Source organism: Lissotriton helveticus, chromosome 6, assembly GCF_964261635.1.
Source record: "Lissotriton helveticus chromosome 6, aLisHel1.1, whole genome shotgun sequence".
Lineage (NCBI taxonomy): Eukaryota > Metazoa > Chordata > Amphibia > Caudata > Salamandridae > Lissotriton > Lissotriton helveticus.
Genome location: NC_136067.1, coordinates 2,092,623,411 through 2,092,644,131, shown reverse-complemented (window position 1 = coordinate 2,092,644,131; position 20,721 = coordinate 2,092,623,411). Strand labels below are relative to the sequence as shown.

The 20,721-nt window shown below is 50.7% G+C and overlaps 1 protein-coding gene across 2 annotated transcripts in view; it reads left to right on the top strand.

Moving 5' to 3' along the window:
• The window catches only part of LOC144762062 (uncharacterized), a 129,222-nt gene that overhangs the window by 7,343 nt on the left and 101,158 nt on the right, over positions 1–20,721 (top strand). For both annotated transcript variants that reach the window (XM_078647201.1, XM_078647202.1), the window contains exon 3: positions 17,570–17,716. In XM_078647201.1, coding sequence (XP_078503327.1) covers positions 17,570–17,716 — 147 coding nt within the window. The remainder of the gene's footprint in view (positions 1–17,569; positions 17,717–20,721) is intronic.

The following is a 20,721-nucleotide window of genomic DNA, read 5'->3' as shown; positions in this document are numbered from 1 at the left end:
CAAATACAGTACATTGAAATGAATAGGCTTTATCAGTAAATTACAGGTAAGTAACTTTTTACGTTACTTTTCTAACTCAGTGCTAGATACCCAGATTCAGCACTGAGACATTTCCTGCAAACAGGTAAGTAAATAAGTTTTGGTTATTCGTGCAATTTTTAAAGAATATTTTTAGATTTCAAAACTCCACATAAACTTTTTGGAAGAAAATTGTCAATGTTATCCTATGGAGGAAAAACAGGTAAGTTATCGACTGTGGGAGTTAAGGTTCTGGGGATAGACTCAGGGGTCCCCCAGGGTCAGTGATGCACTCTTGCTACACCCTCAGCGGCACTATGGTGGCCGGGTGCAGAGTGTTGAGGCCCAATGTTATCCAATGGGGGATTGGGGGCCTCCGGTTGGTGGCTGCTGGCAAGCAGGCCACTGGGTTGTGGGAGCAAAGCTCCTAGGGTTTAGGTGAGGGCAAATGGGTAAACAAAGTAGCACAAAAGGTGCACCCTCAGCTGCGCTGTGGCGCAGAGTGATGTTTCGACGTCAGGCACCCTGTTGTTTTCAAAGGAGAACCTCCGGTTTGCAAAAGCACTGAAGGCAGGGAGACAAAGGACTTCTGGGTGTGACCACCACTTCGAGAGGTAAGTTGGGAAGTTAAGTGTTGGTTAGGCACTGTCGGTTTGGGCACACAAAGCCGTGGGACGTCGGATGCAGGTGTGCCTTTTGGGGTTGGATCTTCTTACCAGCTCCTGGTCGCGGTTAGGGGGCCCTTCTGGATGTAGACTGCAGGCGTCAGCTGGAGGCTTGAGACAGGTCAGGGGTTTCCGGATCTTGTTTCAAGATCGCTGGGGTAACCTCCTCGTGGTGTTTTTCCACTCTGGCCGGGTTCGGCAGGTGCAGAGTGGGCTCGATTTGCGGTCTCCGGCTGCTGCCAGAGGTTGCAGTTGAAGAAATCCGGGGCCATATTATCAAGAACAGGCGATACATTATCGCCGCTTTTATCGGCAGGAAACTGCCGCTAAAACGGCAACAATGGGCTTGATAATATGCCCTTGTGAATTCCCATAGAAGCCCAGGTTAACACCAGAACACGGGCTTCTGTGGGAATCCACAAGGGTATATTATCAAGCCCATTATCGCCGCTTTAGCGGCAGTTTCCTGTCGATAAAAGCGGCGATAAAGTATCGCCCTTTCTTGATAATATGGCCCCCGGTGTCCACGGGAGAAGCAGTCTTTGGGAGTGAAGGCAGGCAGGTCCTCCAGGGTTTTTGAGGTTGCTGGCTGCAGGACACACCGGGATTTCGCAGGAGCAGGTTTGAGGGGAGACAGGCCTGTAAGTTTGGACTGAATTCGGACAGCACATTTTTGTAGTGCAGGTTTGACAGGTAACTTTTTTTTAAGTTTTGAAAAATAAGGTAACTTTTCTTAATTGTACAACTTTTGTCAAACACGTGGTGATCAAGTGGCACCCAACGTGATGTTTTGCTCTGATGTTCTCTTCGTCTCCTAGACATTCTGACTGGCAACAATGTCACAATGTTATGAGAATCATCATATACAAAGGCACATCTTTTATTTACCATTTTATTCCCTAAAACACGATTATAAAAAGGTATTTCATTTCTAGCTCCTACTATGGCGCTGCTAGAAACACTACAGATGACGGCGCGCTGCTCAATCAATCAGTCCGACCCTCTTCCCCACCACATCATCAACAAGGCCAACTGCGCCATTGCTCCCCAACTGTGCAACATCATCAACCTCTCATTGAAGACCGCAACCTTCCCTGAGAGCTCGAAACATGCCGAGATTAACGCCCTTCTGAAGAAACCCAAGGCGGGCCCGAGCGACCTTAAGAACTTCCGGCCCATCTCCCTTCTTCCGTTCCTGGCTAAGGTCATCAAAAAGATCGTCAACACCCAGCTCACAGGCTACCTAGATGACAACAACATCCTCGACTCTTCCCAGTCGGGCTTCCGCAAGAACCACAGCACCGAGACCGCCCTCATCGCCGCCACAGACGACATCAGACTCCAGCTCGACAGCGGTGAGACAGCGGCCCTCATCCTTCTGGACCTCTCCGCTGCCTTGGACACCGTCTGCCATCACACACTACGCACACGCCTCTACGGCGCAGGGATCCGCGACAAGGCCCCTGACTGGATCACCTTCTTCCACTCCGACCGAACCCAAAGAGTCCACCTCCCCCGTTCCACTCCGGAATCACCAAGACGAGGATCATCCCTCAGCCCAACGCTCTTCAACATCTACATGGCCCCACTCGCACGCATCGCCAGACTCCACGACCTCAACATTATCTCCTACGCCGACAACACCCAGCTGATCCTCTCCCTCACCAACGAACCACGCACTGCCAAAGCCAACCTCCACGGTATGAAGGCGGTCGCCGACTGGATGGAAGAAAGCCGGCTCAAACTCAACACGGACAAGACAGAGATCCTCATCCTCGGACCCAACCCCTCAGCCTGGGACGACTCCTGGTGGCCCACTTCCCTGGGCACCGCCCCTACACCAACCAACCACGCACGCAACCTGGGAGTCATCCTCGACTCGAAACTCACCATGACCAACCAGATTAACGCAGTCTCCTCAACCTGCTTCTACACCCTCCGCATGCTCCGCAAGATCTACAGATGGATCCCTACAGACACACGAAAGACCGTCACACACGCCCTCATCAGCAGCAGGCTCGACTACGGCAACACCCTCTATGCCGGAGCCCCAGCCAAACTCCTCAGCAGACTTCAAAGAATCCAGAATGCCTCTGCACGCCTGATCCTCGACGTCCCCCGCCGAGACCACATCACCCCCCACCTGAGAAACCTGCACTGGCTCCCCATTGGCAGAAGAATCACCTTCAAGCACTCCACAACACCGGCCCGGCATACCTCAACAACCGACTTTCATTCTACACACCCAACAGGAGACTCCGCTCCGCCGACTTCTCCCAGGTCGCCGTCCCACGCATCCACAGAACCACCTCCAGAAGCAGGTCCTTCTCCTACCGCGCCGCCAAGACATGGAACTCCCTCCCTCTCCACCTACGGCAGACAGAAGACCCTCAGACTTTCAGGAGACTACTCAAGACCTGGCTCTTCGAGCACTAGCTGCAGCCCCCCTCCCCCCAGCGCCTTGGGACCCTTACGGGTATGTAGCGCGCTCTATAAATTGTTTGATTGATTGAATAGTGAGGATCTTAAGGCGCTGGGGTGGGGAATGTTGCTACTGCTCGAAAAGCCAGGTCTTGAGGAGTTTTCTGAAGGTCAGCAGGTCTTGGGTCTGCCGTAGGTAGATGGGGAGGGTGTTGCAGGTCTTGGCGGTGAGGTGGGAGAACGATCTGCCGCCTGAGGTCGCTCTTCGGAAGCTGGTTACTGTAGCGAGGGCGAGGTCGGCGGAGCAGAGCTGGCGGGTGGGGGTGTAGAAGCTGAGTCGTCTGTTGAGGTACGTTGGTCCGGTGTTGTGGAGTGCCTTGTGTGCGTGGGTGAGGAGCTTGAAGGTTATCCTCTTGTTGACCGGGAGCTAGTGCAGGTCTCTCCGGTTGGGGTGTGATGTGGCTGCGGCGAGAGATGTCGAGGATCAGGTGTGCAGAGGCGTTCTGGATGCGTTGGAGCTGTCTCAGGAGTTTGGCCGAGGCTCCTGCGTAGAGGGGGTTTCCATAGTCCAACCTGCTGCTGACAAGGGCCTGGGTGACTGTTCTTCTCGTTTCAGTTGGGATCCACTTGTAGATCCTACGGCGCATGTGGAGGGTGTTGAAGCTGGAGGAGGAAACAGCGTTGATCTTTTTAGTCATGGAGAGGGTGGAGTCGAGGATGACCTAGGTTGCGTGCGTGGTCGGTGGGTGTTGGAGCGGTTCCCAGTGCAGTCAGCCACCAGGAGTCACCCCGGGCTGAAGGGTTGGATCCCAGGATGAGGACCTCCGTCTTGTCCGAGTTCAGCTTCAGTCAGCTGTTCCTATTCCATTCAGCTACGGCCTTCATTCCTTCGTGAAGGTTTGTTTTGGCGGTGTGGGGGTCCTTGGTGAGGGACAGTATCACCTGGGTGTCATTGACGTAGGAGAGGATGTTGAGGTTGTGCCGACGGGCGACGTGGGCGAGCGGTGCCATGTAGATGTTAAACAGGATTGGGCTGAGGGATGAGCCCTGGGGTACGCCGCGGATGATCTCGGTGGCTTCGGAGCGGAAGGGGGGGAAGGCCGACGCTCTGTGTTCTACCATAGAGTAAGGAGGTGGTCCAGTCCAGGGCCTTCTCTTGGATCCCAGCGTTGTGGAGGCGTGTTCGTAGTGTGTGGTGACAGACCGTGTCGAAGGCGGCTGACGGGTCCAGGAGGATGAGGGCCGCCGTTTCTCCGTAGTCCAGCAGGGACTTGATGTCATCAGTGGCGGCGATGAGGGCAGTCTCGATGCTGTGGTTGCTGCGGAACCCGGACTGGGAAGGGTCCAGGATGTTGTTCTCCTTGAGGTAGCGGGTCAGTTGTTTGTTGACGGTCTTCTTGGTGACCTTTGCCGGGAACGGGAGCAGGTAGATGGGCCGGAAGTTCTTGAGGTCCTTGGGGTCCGCCTTGGGTTTCTTGAGTAAGGCGTGCTTCCAGCTCTCCGGGAAGGTTGCTGTCTCGAAGGAGGTGTTGATGACTTTCCTGAGATGGGGTGCAATGGATGTGCTGGCTTTGTTGAAGATGTGGTGGGGGCATGGATCTGACGGAGATCCGGAGTGGATGGTGTTCATGATCTTGATGGTGTCATCGTCGTTGATGTTGGTCCAGTAGAGCAGGCGGTTGGTGCGGATGGTGGTCGTGGGGGTGGAGTTCTCAGTGGTTGTCAGGGCAGTCGTGGCGTTGAAATTGTCGTGGATGTCTGTGATCTTGCAGTGGAAGAAGGTGGCCAGTGAGTCACACAGGTCTTGCGAGGGTGGGACATCGTTGGTGTTGGAGCTAGGGTTGGAGAGTTCCTTCACGATGTTGAAGAGCTCTTTGCTGTTGTGCGCGTTGTTGTCTAGGTGGTCTTTGAAGCAGGCCCTTTTGGCGGATCTAATGATGTGATGGTGTCTGCGGGTGGCATTCTTGAGGGCGGCGTGGCTGTCCAGTGTTCGTTCACAGAGCCAGATCTTCTCCAGCTTTCGGCAGGTTTGCTTGGAGGCCCGGAGGTCTTCAGTGAACCAGCTGGCTTTCTTGTTGGTATGATTGTTGGAGGGTTTCTTGATCAGGGCGTGGGTGTTGGCGCAGTCATTGATCCACTGTCTGAGAGTGCGGGCGGCGGTGTCGGGGTCTGTATGGTCGGCGGGTGGGCTCTGGGCGAGGGTGGTGGTTAGCTGGTCTTCGGTGACTTTGCTCCAGCAGCGGTGAGGCATCTGTTGGGTGCAGTGGTGCGTGGTGGGTTTCTTGAAGGTGAAGTGGATGCAGCGGTGGTCGGTCCAGTGGAGTTCGGTGGTATGGTTGAAGGAGATGTGGGGGCTTGCGGAGAAGATGGGGTCAAGTGTGTGACCGGCAGAGTGGGTAGGTGTTGTAACGAGTTGTCTGAGTCTGAGGTTGGCTAGGTTGTCGATCAGGGTGGTGGAGTTGGTGTCGTCATTGTTCTCGAGGTGGAAGTTCAGGTCCCCGAGGAGGATGTAGTCCATGGAGGCGAGGGCGTGTGTGCTGACGAAGTCGGCGATGGAGTCGCTGAACTGTGGTCAGGGCCTGGGCGGTCTGTAGATGATGGTTCCTCTGAGGGTAGTGTTTGGGTCGGTGTGGATCTGGAAGTGCAGGTGTTGGGCGGTGCTAAAGGCCGTCGTCGGTGTTGGTCGAGACTCTGAGAGTGTTCCTGTGGACGATGGCGATTCCTCCTCCCGCTCTGTAGGTGCGGTCCTTGTGGGTGATCTTGTAGCCTTCCGGGACGGCTATGGCTATGTCGGGTGCTGAGGCGGGGTTCAGCTAGGTCTCCGTCAGGAAGGCGACATCTGGGGAGGTTGAGTCGAGTAGGTCCCGGAGTTCAACGGCATGTTTTCGGGCGGAGCGAGTGTTGAGAAGGATGCATCTGAGGTGGTTGGGTTCTTTCCTGACCGGCAGCATGGTGAGGCGGATGCTTGTGAAGCTGCAGTTCCGGCAGGTGAAATCTCCGTGGGTGCGCTTCGGGGCGGCTAGGAAGCAGGTGTGTGATCGTCCGGTGTTGAGTGCGTTGAGGGTTCTGGCATCGTAACGGTGTCGGGCGTCGTGGCGTTCGTGGTGTCCAGGGGTCCTGGCGCTGGGCGCGGTCCAGGCACAGACGGGCTTGCCTTAGGTGCGCCAGCGGCGTGCCAGCAGCGCGCCCGCTGAGCGCAGCTGCGTAGCGGCTTCCATATGAGGGGATGTGGGAGGGAGGAGCAGCTGGGAGGCGGGAGCGGGGCGGCGAATGGGATTGCAGGTGGGCGGGGCCTCAGGGACGCAGCGGCGGGAAAAACGGGCGGTGGCCGCGGGAGAACTGGGCACAGGAAGGAAAAACAAGTTTAGGTAAGAAAACAAATACAGGCACAGAGGAATAAAAACAAGTCTGGGCAAGAAAGCAAGTTAGGCACAGGGGAATAAAAACAAGTCTGGGCAAGAAAGCAAGTACAGGCACAGGGGTATAAAAACAAGTCTGGTCAAGAAGGCAAGTGCAGGCACAGGGGAATAAAAACAAGTCTGGGCAAGAAAGCAAGTACAGGCACAGGGGAATAAAAACAAGTCTGGGTAAGAAAGCAAGTTAGGCACAGGGGAAAAATACAAGATTAGGCTAAAACAATGCAGGAAGAGCCGTGCAGCAGCGTGGGGAGCGATCTGCCCGCGAGCAGGATCATAGGTCGCTCCTTTCACCGCTACGCGGCTTCCATATGAGGGGATGTGGGAGGGAGGAGCAGCTGGGAGGCGGGAGCGGGCGGCGAATGGTATTGCAGGTGGGCGGGGCCTCAGGAACGCAGCGGCGGGAAAAACAGGCGGTGGCCGCGGGAGAACTGGGCACAGGAAGGAAAAACAAGTTTAGGTAGGAAAACAAATACAGGCACAGAGGAATAAAAACAAGTCTGGGCAAGAAACCAAGTTAGGCACAGGGGAATAAAAACAAGTCTGGGCAAGAAAGCAAGTACAGGCACAAGGGAATAAAAACAAGTCTGGTCAAGAAGGCAAGTGCAGGCACAGGGGAATAAAAACAAGTCTGGGCAAGAAAGCAAGTATAGGCACAGGGGAATAAAAACAAGTCGGGGCAAGAAAGCAAATTAGGCACAGGGGAAAAATACAAGATTAGGCTAAAACAATGCAGGCAGAGCCGTCCAGCAGCGTGGGGAGCGATCTGCCTGCGAGCAGGGTCATAGGTCGCTCCTTTCACTGCTGCGCGGCTTCCATATGAGGGGATGTGGGAGGGAGGAGCAGCTGGGAGGCAGGAGCAGGGCGGCGAATGGGTTTGGAGGTGGGCGGGGCCACAGGGACGCAGCTGCGGGAAAAACAGGCGTGGGCCGCGGGAGAACTGGGCACAGGAAGGAATAACAAGTTAAGGCAAGAAAACAAATACAGGCACAGAGGAATAAAAACAAGTCTGGACAAGAAAGCAAGTTAGGCACAGGGGAATACTTGGTAGACATTTGACATGGCGCTGACTGTCAAGGTGCAGTCGAGGACAAGAGAAAGAGCATATAATACCAGTGTGAAATCACGCACGAAAACACTCCAGCCGCCAACAAACACGTCAATCAATAAACAAATGTGTGCACACTCACGTCAGTGATTAAACAGGTGTGTACACAATCACGTCAAGCATTACACAGCTTTATACACAATCACGTCAATCATTAAACAGGTGTGTCCGCAAACACGTCAATCATTAAACAGGTTTGTCCGCAAACACGTCAATCATTAAACAGGTGTGTCCAGAAACACGCCAATCATTAAACAGGTGTAAAACAATAATGCGATAAATTATGTAAAGCAGAGAAATATTATTATTGATGATGAAATACACTTGAAGTCCAGAGGAAAATGCGCTTTTTTGTCAAATATTTCCAAATGTTTGCAAAATATCACTGTGAGGTTTCCAACAAAGGTAAAAACACAGCCGGTGGACATTTATGACAGAAGTTAAACAAATCAAATACACAGTAAGAGTAGGAAAATACCACAGAAATGTTTTTTTTTAAAGAAGCCGCTGAAACACTGCTACTAAAGGCTCTGTCTGTCCGGACCTTTGCCTCTCAAATCCAACAAGGTGGCTCAGTGACCTAAGCTCTCGCCACTGAGACACGTGATGATCTGTTGATTATAAGTTCCAATGCCACACAAACCCATCAAACGGTGAGTGAAATAGTATTAACCTGGCTGATAGTAACATCTGTTATTTACAACGTTTGGAAATAGCAAAAGTGCGATATCAAGTTATATAAAAACAAGTTTGTATCATTATTAACAAACTCCACCAGGCTACACCCACCATCATCTGGACCTCCTGATGGCAATGGAAGAAAATCACAGACAACTGGAATCTCAAACTCCTTGCTCACAGATCATCAGCCTCACTCACGCCATCTTCAGCGTCAAAAATTGGATTCCCATTTGTGTGGTCTCCCAGTTCCAAACAACCACAAACCCTGGATCATGCCCCACGGTTGCTGGTACACCGAAGACCTCTGACTCACTAAACGCCATTGCAAGCACCTGGAACAAAGCTAGTGTCTAGTCCCCAGCACCACTCTCCTTCAAGTCAGTACTCATAATCCATCATCAACGCCTCAAGACGCCAAACGCTAACCCTCTCCTCCCACATACAGAACTATGGGGCATATTATCAAGGAACGGCGTTAAAATTATCACCGCTTTAGCGGCAGAAAACTGCTGCTAAAGCGGTGATAATGGGCTTGATAATACGCCCTTGTGAATTCCCATAGAAGCCCATGTCCTGGTGTGAACATTGACTTCTATGGGAATTCTCTAGGGCATATTATCAAGCCCATTATCGCCGCTTTAAGCACCCTGCTTGATAACATGCCCCTATGAGAACTATGCTAAAGAGATCTTCCCCATTGTCAAAGAATTCACATGCTCACCCGCTAGCTCCATGGCTATCATACCCTCACAGGACCTATGCAACAAACTCTCCATCCATTTCTCATAGAAAATTAGAGCTTTCTATAACAACTTCGACTCCTAACCACATCCCGCATCCGTGAACATCCTCGACTCACCCTGCCAATCCCTCAGCTATTGGTCTGGGAAGCAATGTTCAATCACAGAAACATCCAATACCATGTGATCAATTAAATCTGGAGCTCCCTTGGACACCTGCCCTCACCACATCTTCATAAGAGGACTGGACCCATCTACCCATCGCTCACCTTCTCACTCTCGACCACCGACCTTCCCAAACACCTAGAAACATGCCACCATACGACTGCTCCGCAAGAACCCTTCCAACAATCTCTCATCTAACACTACATAGCTAAAGATCTGGAAAACCTGGTCAGCTCTCTCTTCGCTCACTCTCTTGAGACCAATGTCCTTCGTGACCCCTCTGAATTGGGATTCAGAGCCAACCCCAGCACCAAGATTGCCTCCACTGGAGACATACGTCTCATCACCAACAAAGAAGAGACAACAGACCTCATTCTTGTGGATCTCTCAGCAGCCTTCAACACTGTCTCCCAACAACTCCTCATCCAGAGACTCCACATGACTAAAATCCGGGGCCCGTCCTACAATTGAGCCTCTTAGTCGTTATTGGATACTACGTTTTTCGCCACTGTTAGAATCGCACTGTGTTACGGCCATGCAAGCTCTGGTCGGTGAAGAGGCTTATCAAGGACTCCGTGCTGCGTTTGGGCTGTGAGTCACATTATGAGTGTATGGACTTGACATCACGCATTGAAGGACGTAGTATTATATTTTCTCCCGACTAAGGATAACGACTCAGACCTTTGTTTGATTGAATTATGGATATGGAAATTGACACCTCGGGCAGCTGTATATAAAGGTTAGAAATGCCCGAACACGAGATTGTCAAATTGCCTTAAAAAAGTCTTGTGATTAGGACGAAACACGTGTCGGCTGCTGTTTGCTAGAGTATACAAATAATGAATCACCAATGGAAACAACGATTACTCTGGATTCTTAAGAATTATTTCTGTTACGAGAAGAGAAAAAATCATCTTGGCATCTCTGTTTTTGTTGAATTAAGCAGCACACATAGAAGTTACAAAACAGCATCACAAGATTGGTTATGTGCAGGAAGGAGGACCTTCCTGCATATAAACAATCGTCCACTGCACATAGACATCCTTGCACTATGGTGTAAGTGTGCCTGCGTTGACACTAGGCTGCTAAGTGTAGCGCCAGTGCAGAGGAAAACGCAGGGCTGCACCATATCCTTGTAAATATGGTGCAGCCCTGCATTTCTGAAGTGGTGGAGTGAGGCGTTAAGCCAGGAAGGCTAACCCTTCTCTCCGCCACCACCCTTGTAGTTATGCCCCCAAGTGTTTTAATAGATACAATCACATCCTATGAAAAATTACCTTAACTATGTGCATAGTGCTTGAAACCTTAAATCAATAAAATATATATCTCCTGTTATCACAGCATGCATAAGCATATCTGATGAACTTATTTTGGAGCACTTTGTCCTATTCGTGGTCCGCTGCAGCACTTATGCAATAGGACTCTCTGTATAATTAAACCAGAGTTACATCTCATTAAGCAGACATGAAAGCAGCCTCGTCTTCCCTTGCCCCACTTCAAGGGGTGACACTTGAAGGTTTTTCAGCTCCCCTGTCTTGTTGAAAATCTCACCCGACAGAGCGATAGTGAGACAAAGTATATCATTGAAAAAATCCATGAAAAACTTTTTTTTAAAGAAAGCTATGACTTGTTGCAAGAGAAATAACATTTAATATAGAAAACATTGACATTCCCCTATAAGCTTTGGACATTGAGGTAACAATGAACATCACCTCTAAAGTGCTGAAGTAGCGGTAGTAAGACGGAGGAAGGGCATGGGCAAAGGGTTGGCAGTGTGGGTAGTAAGACGTAGGCAGGGAATGGCCGAAGGGTTGGCAGTGTGGGTAATAAGATGGAGGAAGGGCATGGGCAAAGGTTTGGCAGTGTGGGTAGTAAGATGGAGGCATGGAATGGGCAAAGGGTTGGCAGTGTGGGTAGTAAGACGGAGGAAGGGCATGGGCAAAGGGTTGGCAGTGTGGGTAGTAAGACGTAGGCAGGGAATGGCCGAAGGGTTGGCAGTGGGGGTAGTAAGACGGAGGCAGGGAATGGGCGAAGGGTTGGCAGTGGGTGTAGTAAGACGGAGGAAGGGCATGGGCAAAGGGTTGGCAGTGTGGGTAGTAAGACGGAGGAAGGGCATGGGCAAACGGTTGGCAGTGTGGGTAATAAGACGGAGGAAGGGCATGGGCAAAGGGTTGGCAGTGTCGGTAGTAAGACGGAGGAAGGGCATGGGCAAAGGGTTGGCAGTGTGGGTAGTAAGACGGAGGAAGGGCATGGGCAAAGGGTTGGCAGTGTGGGTAGTAAGACGTAGGCAGGGAATGGCCGAAGGGTTGGCAGTGGGGGTAGTAAGACGGAGGCAGGGAATGGGCGAAGGGTTGGCAGTGGGTGTAGTAAGACGGAGGAAGGGCATGGGCAAAGGGTTGGCAGTGTGGGTAGTAAGATGGAGGAAGGGCATGGGCAAACGGTTGGCAGTGTGGGTAATAAGACGGAGGAAGGGCATGGGCAAAGGGTTGGCAGTGTCGGTAGTAAGACGGAGGAAGGGCATGGGCAAAGGGTTGGCAGTGTGGGTAATAAGACGGAGGAAGGGCATGGGCAAAGGGTTGGCAGTGTCGGTAGTAAGACGGAGGAAGGGCATGGGCAAACGGTTGGCAGTGTGGGTAATAAGACGGAGGAAGGGCATGGGCAAAGGGTTGGCAGTGTCGGTAGTAAGACGGAGGAAGGGCATGGGCAAAGGGTTGGCAGTGTGGGTAGTAAGACGGAGGAAGGGCATGGGCAAAGGGTTGGCAGTGTGGGTAGTAAGACGTAGGCAGGGAATGGCCGAAGGGTTGGCAGTGGGGGTAGTAAGACGGAGGCAGGGAATGGGCGAAGGGTTTGCAGTGTGGGTAGTAAGACGGAGGAAGGGCATGGGCAAAGGGTTGGCAGTGTGGGTAGTAAGACGTAGGCAGGGAATGGCCGAAGGGTTGGCAGTGTGGGTAGTAAGATGGAGGCAGGGAATGGGTGAAGGGTTGGCAGTGTGGGTAATAAGATGGAGGAAGGGCATGGGCAAAGGTTTGGCAGTGTGGGTAGTAAGATGGAGGCATGGAATGGGCAAAGGGTTGGCAGTGTGGGTAGTAAGACGGAGGAAGGGCATGGGCAAAGGGTTGGCAGTGTGGGTAGTAAGACGTAGGCAGGGAATGGCCGAAGGGTTGGCAGTGGGGGTAGTAAGACGGAGGCAGGGAATGGGCGAAGGGTTGGCAGTGGGTGTAGTAAGACGGAGGAAGGGCATGGGCAAAGGGTTGGCAGTGTGGGTAGTAAGACGGAGGAAGGGCATGGACAAACGGTTGGCAGTGTGGGTAATAAGACGGAGGAAGGGCATGGGCAAAGGGTTGGCAGTGTCGGTAGTAAGACGGAGGAAGGGCATGGGCAAAGGGTTGGCAGTGTGGGTAGTAAGACGGAGGAAGGGCATGGGCAAAGGGTTGGCAGTGTGGGTAGTAAGACGGAGGAAGGGCATGGGCAAAGGGTTGGCAGTGTGGGTAGTAAGACGGAGGCAGGGAATGGGCGAAGGGTTGGCAGTGGGGGTAGTAAGACGGAGGCAGGGAATGGGCAGAGGGTTGGCAGTGTGGGTAGTAAGACGGAGGAAGGGCATGGGCAAAGGGTTGGCCGTGTGGGTAGTAAGACGTAGGCAGGGAATGGGCAAAGGGTAGGCAGTGTGGGTAGTAAGACGGAGGCAGGGAATGGGCAAAGGGTAGGCAGTGTGGGTAGTAAGACAGAGGCAGGGAATGATCAAAGGGTAGGCAGAGTTGATAGTAAGAATGAGGCAGGAATGGGCAAAGGGTAGGCAGTGGGTGAAGTCAGACAGAGGCAGGGAATGGGCAAAGGGTAGGCAGTGGGTGAAGTCAGACAGAGGCAGGGAATGGGCAAAGGGTAGGCAGTGTGGGTAGTAAGAATGAGGCAGGGAATGGGCAAAGGGTAGGCAGAGTGGGTAGTCAGACAGAGGCAGGGAACAGGCAAAGGGTAGGCAGTGTGGGTAGTAAGACAGAGGCAGGGCATGGGCAAAAGGTAGGCACTTCGGGTAGTAAGACAAAGAAAGGGCAGAGCCAAAGGAAAGTCACTGGGGGTATTAAGCAAGACGGAAGCAGGGCATGGTCGACGGGGAGGTACTGGGGTCAGTAATACAGAGGCAGGGCATGAGGAAAGGGTAGGCACAGTGGGTAGTAAGATAGTGGCATGGCATGGCCATTGGGTAGTCACTGTGGGTAGTAAGATGGAGGCAGGAAATGGGCAAAGGCTAGGCACAGTGAGTAGTAAGGCAGAGGAAGGGCATGGGCAAAGGGTAGGCAATGTGGGTAGTAAGATGGCAGGGCATGACCAAAAGATAGACACTGGGGATAGTAAGATGGAGGCAGGGCATGGCCATAGGCCTCAACCTGTGATCAGTCCATGCCAGACATGGCCAAAGGCTAAGGTCGGATGGGTTAGGGGTCATGGAGTTGTGGTGAAGAGTGCAGCTAGATGCCATGCCACTTACTCAGAGGATGCTGCGTTCATCACAATGCTGTGTGCAGCAAGGTCTGGAGCACAGATGCTATGCACATGTGGATCACAAAAAGTCTGGGGGCCTAGTGACTAGTGCAGAACACCAAGCCCTGTGTGCATCACCCATGTACCTGATTGAAAGTTATGCACACTGGCTACTGTGTCTGTAACCCCAATGGTAAGACTGGTAAAGCTGCTGTGTGGGCAGGGACACTGAGCCTAGCCAGAGGCAGTCTCGGCGCCCCTCACAAAAGGGCAGTATGTTGAGGTAATAGGGCACAGGGTGTCAAAGATCAGGTTTGACCTTCAGCCCGCACTCGAGGGACTTACTTGTGGAGCCCTCCTTGCCGAACATGGGTGAAAGCCATGTTTACCCATGTTTGCCTGAACTGGTCCTAACAATAACATATCTTAACATATGTTTCTAACGTTGTGTTTGTTAATTAACTCAACGGACTGTGGAAGGGCATATTGAACAGTTCACTGCTGTACTATAGAGGCCAGCGGGTCACTGATCTTACGTGATCATGGTCGCTACATGGTCTAGAGGTTACCACATGGTCTAGAGGTCACCAGATTGTCTAGAGGTCACCAAATGGTCTAGAGGTCACCAGATGGTTTAGAGGTCACCAGATGGTTTAGAGGTCACCAGATGGTCTAGAGGTCACCATATGGTCTAGAGGTCACCACTTGGTCTAGAGGTCACTACATGGTTTAGAGGTCACCACATGGTCTAGAGGTCACCATATGGTCTAGAGGTCACCCTATGGTCTAGAGGTCACCTGATTGCCTAGAGATCACCACATGGTATAGAGGTCACCAGCTGGTCCAGAGGTCACCACATGGTCTAGAGGTCACCACATGGTTTAGAGGTCACCACATAGTCTAGAGGTCACCGCATGGTCTAGAGGTCACCACATGCTTTAGAGGTCACCAGATGGTCTAGAGGTCACCATATGGTCTAGAGGTTACCTCTTGGTCTAGAGGTCACCACTTGGTCTAGAGGTCACTAAATGACCTCCAGAGATCACCACATGGTCTTCAGAGGCCACCACATGGTCTAGATGTCTCCACATGGTCTTCAGAGGCCACCACGTGGTCTAGACGTCACCACATGGTCTTCAGAGGCCACCACATGGTTTAGATGTCACCACATGGTCTTCAGAGGCCGCAACATGGTCTTCAGAGGCCACGCCATGGTGTAGAGGTCACCACATGGTTTTCAGAGGTCACCATGGTCTTTAGAAGTCACTCCATGATCTATAGATCACCATGTGGTCTTCAGAGGTCACTCCATTGTCTAGAAGTCACCACGTGTTCTTCAGAGGTCCAACATGGTCTTCATAGGTCACCACATGTTCTTCAGAGGTCACTCCATGGTCTAGAGGTCACCACACAGTCTAGAGGTCACCACATGGTCTTTAGAGGTCACCACATGGTCTTCAGAGGTCCCACATGGTGTTCAGAGGCCACCACATGGTCTTCAGAGGTCCTTCATGGTCTGGAGGCGACCACATGGTCTTCAGAGGTCCCTCATAGTCTGGTGGCCACCACATGGTCTTTAGAGGTCCTACATAGTCTTCAGAGGTCACCACATGTTCTTCAGAGGCCACCACATGTTCGTCAGAGGTCACCACATGGTTTTAAGAGGTCCTACATGGTCTTCAGAGGTCACCACGTGGTCTGGAGGCCCCCACATGGTTTTCAGAGGTCACCACATGTTCTTCAGAGGTCAGCACATGGACTTCAGTGGTCATCACATGGTCTTCAGAGGTCCTACATGGGCTAGAGGCCACCACATGGTCTAGAGGTAACCATATGGTTTTCAGAGGCCCTACATGGTCTTCAGAGGTCACCTCATGGTCTTCAGAGGGCACAATATAGTCTTCAGAAGTCCACATGGTCTTCAGAGGTCACCATATTGTTTTCAGAGGTTCATCATGGTTTCCGAGGTCACCACATGGTCTAGATGTCACCACATGGTCTAGAGGTCACTATATGTTCTTCAGAGGTCACCATATGGTATAGAGGTCACCACATGGTCTTCAGAGGTCACTCCATGGTCTAGAGGTCCCCACGTGGTCTTCAGAGGTCACGCCATGGTCTAGAGGTCACTCCATGTTCTAGAGGTCACCACATGGTCTTTGGCGGTCCTACATGGTCTTCAGAGGTCCCCACATGTTCTTCAGAGGTCCCCGTATGGTCTTCAGAGGTCCCCACATGGTCTTCAGAGGTCCCCACATGGTCTTCAGAGGTCACTCCATGATCTAGAGGTCATTACATGGTCTTCAGAGGTCCTACATGGTCTAGAGGCCACCACGTGGTCTAGATGTCCTGACATGTTTTTCAGAGGTCCTATGTGGTTTTCAGAGGTCACCAATCGGTCTAGAGCCCCCCACATGGTTTTCAGAGGTCGCCATAAGGTCTTCAGAGGACCCACATGTAGAGATGTGTGAGTCTGCAGATGATTCACCCTTTCATCATCTTAGTGCAGGTGCTTCAGTTACACTTAACCTGGCGCACACTTCCTCAGTAATTGAGCTCATATCTGCTGGTACCCACCACAGACCCTAAAACACACTCACACAGATATAAGTAGAAAATACCATGCATGTTCCATATTCACATTTGGGGGGTCCTTTTTTAAGTTTGTTGTGCTTCTGGAGTAGTGAGGTGTCAGAGGCAGAGGAATGCTAGACCTTCCACAAAACGTCCCGCAAAGCAGAGACCACCCTGATAAACAAGGAATAAAGAGACCAGATTGCCTTCTAAATGTGACCAGAACAGCAGTACAGACGCAGAACCTTTCCAGAGCAAGGAAGCACAGTGTCATATTTACAAGACAATGGTGCAGCATGGTGCAAATAATTTTGCTGCACCGAGCTGCGTCATTGTCTAAGTGCAGGAATGCACCGTATTTACAAGAATATATCATATTCCTGTACTCACCCCTGTAGCAGCACACAAACAGCAGCTGTGCACCAATACAGACACCCTTGCACTTTACAGGGATGATTGTTTTTGTGCAGGAAGAGAAACCTTCCTGCACAAAAACAATCCTTAATGGCGCTTTGCATAGAAAGAGCAAAAAACGAGGAGAAATAAAAGTATTTCTCCTCACTGATCCACCATTTCACCTCCCCTGGGGAGGCATATGTTTTCGGGGCTGTCTCAAATTTACGATTCCTTGTAAATTTGGGGTAGTGTCAAAAAGCCATGGGTGTTGGTGAGAATGACCACAGCAACACGCATTGCACCTCCCTTTAACACAGAAAACAGCTTCAAAGGGCACAATATTTGCAAGGCTGCATAGGGGCAGGACTGCGCGCCCCCGCAGTGGCACAAAAAGTGACGCCCTGGTGGGGCAGTGGCCTTGTAAATGAGGTGCACAGTGACTGCATCACCGCCACACAATTGTGAGAAGTGGACCTGCTGTGACTTGTCTGATGTCCAAGACAGACACCCAATGTGGAGGGAGGGGTCTGTCATCAGAAATGAAACAAGTCTCATCCCCTCCCACATCCTGGAAGTCTTTTAATTCTATGTGGGGGGCATTTCTAGACAACTTCTGTCATGTCCCACCATAGACTTGGACAGGATGAAATGGCATACCTGGACAGAATGGACACTCCAGGAATAGTGCCAGAGGGGCAACCCCCTCCAGCACCTTACCCAGGATCTCTAAATGAAGCAGGTGGACCAAAGATGTCTGCCTGGGCAGACTCCAGCCAGAAGGAGTGCCCAGTATGCAATTCATCTAGTAGGGGGCGCTGGCTGGGGCGCCACAGCCATGTTTGGCATAGTGCATAGTGATGGCTATTACTAATGAATGAGGACCATTAAAACATGTTATCTCTTTCTCAGTTACAGAAAAGCCTGGGATCTGTCCGGACCTGCTCTTTGACTGCCCGAAATTCGAGGCCAATGAGTGTGTACAGGACGGGGAGTGCGAGGGAATGTACAAGTGCTGTCTCTTCCGCTGCCGGTTCATGTGTGCGGAGCCCATCCTAGGTGAGTGTGTGTGGAGCCCATCCTTGGTGAGTGTGTGTGGAGCCTATCCTTGGTGAGTGTGTGTGGAGCCCATCCTAGGTGAGTGTGTGTGGAGCCCATCCTAGGTGAGTGTGTGTGGAGCCCATCCTTGGTGAGTGTGTGTGGAGCCCATCCTAGGTGGGTGTGTGCGGAATCCATCCTATGTGAGTGTGTGTGGAGCCCATCCTAGGTGACTGTTCGCGGAGCCCATCCTAGGTGAGTTTGCGTGGAGCCCATCCTAGGTGAGTGTGTGTGGAGCCCATCCTAGGTGAGTTTGCGTGGAGCCCATCCTAGGTGAGTGTGTGTGGAGCCCATCCTAGCTGAGTGTTCGCAGAGCCCATCCTAGGTGAGTGAGCTCGGAGCAAATCATAGGTGAGTGTGCGCAGAGTCTATCCTACGTGAGTGTGCGCAGAGCCCATCCTAGGTGAGTGTGCGCGGAGCCCATCCTAAGTGAATGTGCGCGGAGCCCATCCTAGGTGAGTGTGGTGGAGCCCATCCTAGGTGATTGTAATTAAACTCCTTTGCCACACTCTCAAAGCTCTTCTTACTCAGGTCCCATGATCCATAGATCTAAAATGAAGTTCTACATAGTCACAAGAAGTCTAAGATCTAAGAAATCTAGCCTTAACAAAAACCAAACGTGACATTAACGCAAGATTCGATGCCGCTCCTTCAGCCATCTTGCAGTCACCCATTGGAATCTTCTACCCCAGGACCTCCGCTTCACGAATTACTACCTCAGATTCAGAAAGAAGATTAAAACTTGGCTCTTTCCAGAGTAACCGATTTTATCTCTTAAATGTCCTTTACCCCAGTCACTAAGTAAACAGGACATGTGGCAGCTGCAAATCCATGATATCCCCATGGAGATGAGTGTTGGCTCTTCACAAATACTGCAAATATATTTGGGGGTGTCAGAGATCCAGTACTTATACCCAGTTGGGTCTTTGAATTGGGGATACTTTAAAGAGATGCCTTTGAGGTGCACAAGATCCTGCCTTTCCTGCCCTGGCTTCAGACTTGCTACTGGGGGGATGCACCCCTTGTGTGGGGACAGGACACATCCCTTTCAGGTGTAAGTGTCAGCTCCTCCCTCCCATGCTGCTAAGGATGACCCATCAGCATGCAGATGGCCGCTCAGTTACGCCTACCCTTCCTTTGTTTGTGGCTGTCCTGAGGGAATGCAGGAAGCCAGCTGTCACCCACCCCAGACTTGTATTCCATAGACAGGCAGAAGGCACCACATGTTCACTGTAAGAAAATGTCAACTTTCTAAAAGTGGCATTTTCAGAATAGCAATTTAAAATCCAACTGCACCATAAGTTGTGTTTGTAAATTGTGATGCGAGAATCACCAACTACGTGGGTTGCATCTTTTATCAATTGGAAATTACACTTTTATAAACTGTAGTAAGGGAATCCAACTGTTATCGTATGGGAGAGATTGACCTTCTTGTTTTGAAAAACAAATGTATGTGTACTTCACTATCAGGACATGGAAAACTTAAAAGTACATATCCTACTTTTTAAATACACTGCATTCTGCTCTGCTTATGGGCTGTCCAGGTCCTACCTTAGGGGTGACCTCTATGCAAATAAAAAGTAAACTTTTGCCTGGCAAGTAGGTTAATTTTCCAGGTAAAAATGGCATTTTTTACATCTGCACATACAGACTCTGAGCACAGGTAGTGCACTCTACTTGGGACTTATATGTAAATCAAACATGTCAATTGTGGATAAACCAATGTCACCGGGTTGTAGGTAAAGACCATGTGTACGTTTGTACTGATTAGCAGTGGAAAGTAGCCAGATTTCTAAAGCCAGCAGAAATGAAGCCAACAAAACAGTCAGAAGCAGGAGGTCAGACCTGAAGAGTCATTTGGAGGTAGTCAGGGGTTGCAGCTGTGACCTCTAGCTTGCTCTCTGCTACTCCTTGCACGTCTTCTTTGCGACCCCTGGCCTCAGAGGTTGCAAACCTGCCCTATTTTCACATGTATCGCTCTATTCTCACATGTATCCCTCTATTCTCACATGTATTCTTCTATTCTCACATGTATCCCTCTATTCTCACATGTATTCTTCTATTCTCACATGTATTCTTCTATTCTCACATGTATATCTCTATTCTCACCTGTATCTCTAGTCTCACATGCATCCCACTAGTCTCACATGTATCCCTCTATTCTCACATGTATCCCTCTATTCTCACATGTATCACTCTATTCTCACCTGTATTTCTGTATTCTCACCTGTATCTCTCTCTTCCCCCAGGTATCCCTCTATTCTGACCTGTATCTCTCTATTCACATCTATATCTCTCTTTTCTCACCTGTATCTCTCGATTCTCACCTGTACCAATCTATGTTTCTTTCTATATCCCTCTATTCTCGCCTTTAACTCTTTATTCACAGTTGTATCTCTATATTCTCACCAGTATCTCTCTATTCTCAAGTGTATCCCTCTGTTCTCACCTGTATCTTTCTATTCTCACCTGTATCTCTTTTTTCTCACCTGTATCTATATATTCTCACCTGTATCCCTCTATTCTCACCTGTTACTCTCTATTCTCACATATATCCCTCTATTCTCACCTGTATCTGTCTATTCTCACCTGTATCCCTATATTCTCACCTGAATTCCTCTATTCTCGCAGTTATCGCTCTATTCACACCTGCATCTCTCTATTCTCATCTGTATCTCTCTATTTCAAATTTATCCCTATATTCTTACCTCTATCCATCTATTCTCACCTGCATCCCTCCATTCTCATCTTTATCTCTTTATTCTCACCTATATCCCTCTCTTCACACCTTCACCACTCCATCCTTCCTTTGCCCCCTTGGTTTTCTGCATATCTACCTCCATCATTATGTGTCCACGTCCCCTGCATCTCTCCATTCAACCCATTACCTCTTTCCTCTAGCCCTCCTTTGTCTTCATTCTCTCTTTCCTTAAACTCTGAATTTGCCCTTCCTACGTATTTTTCTC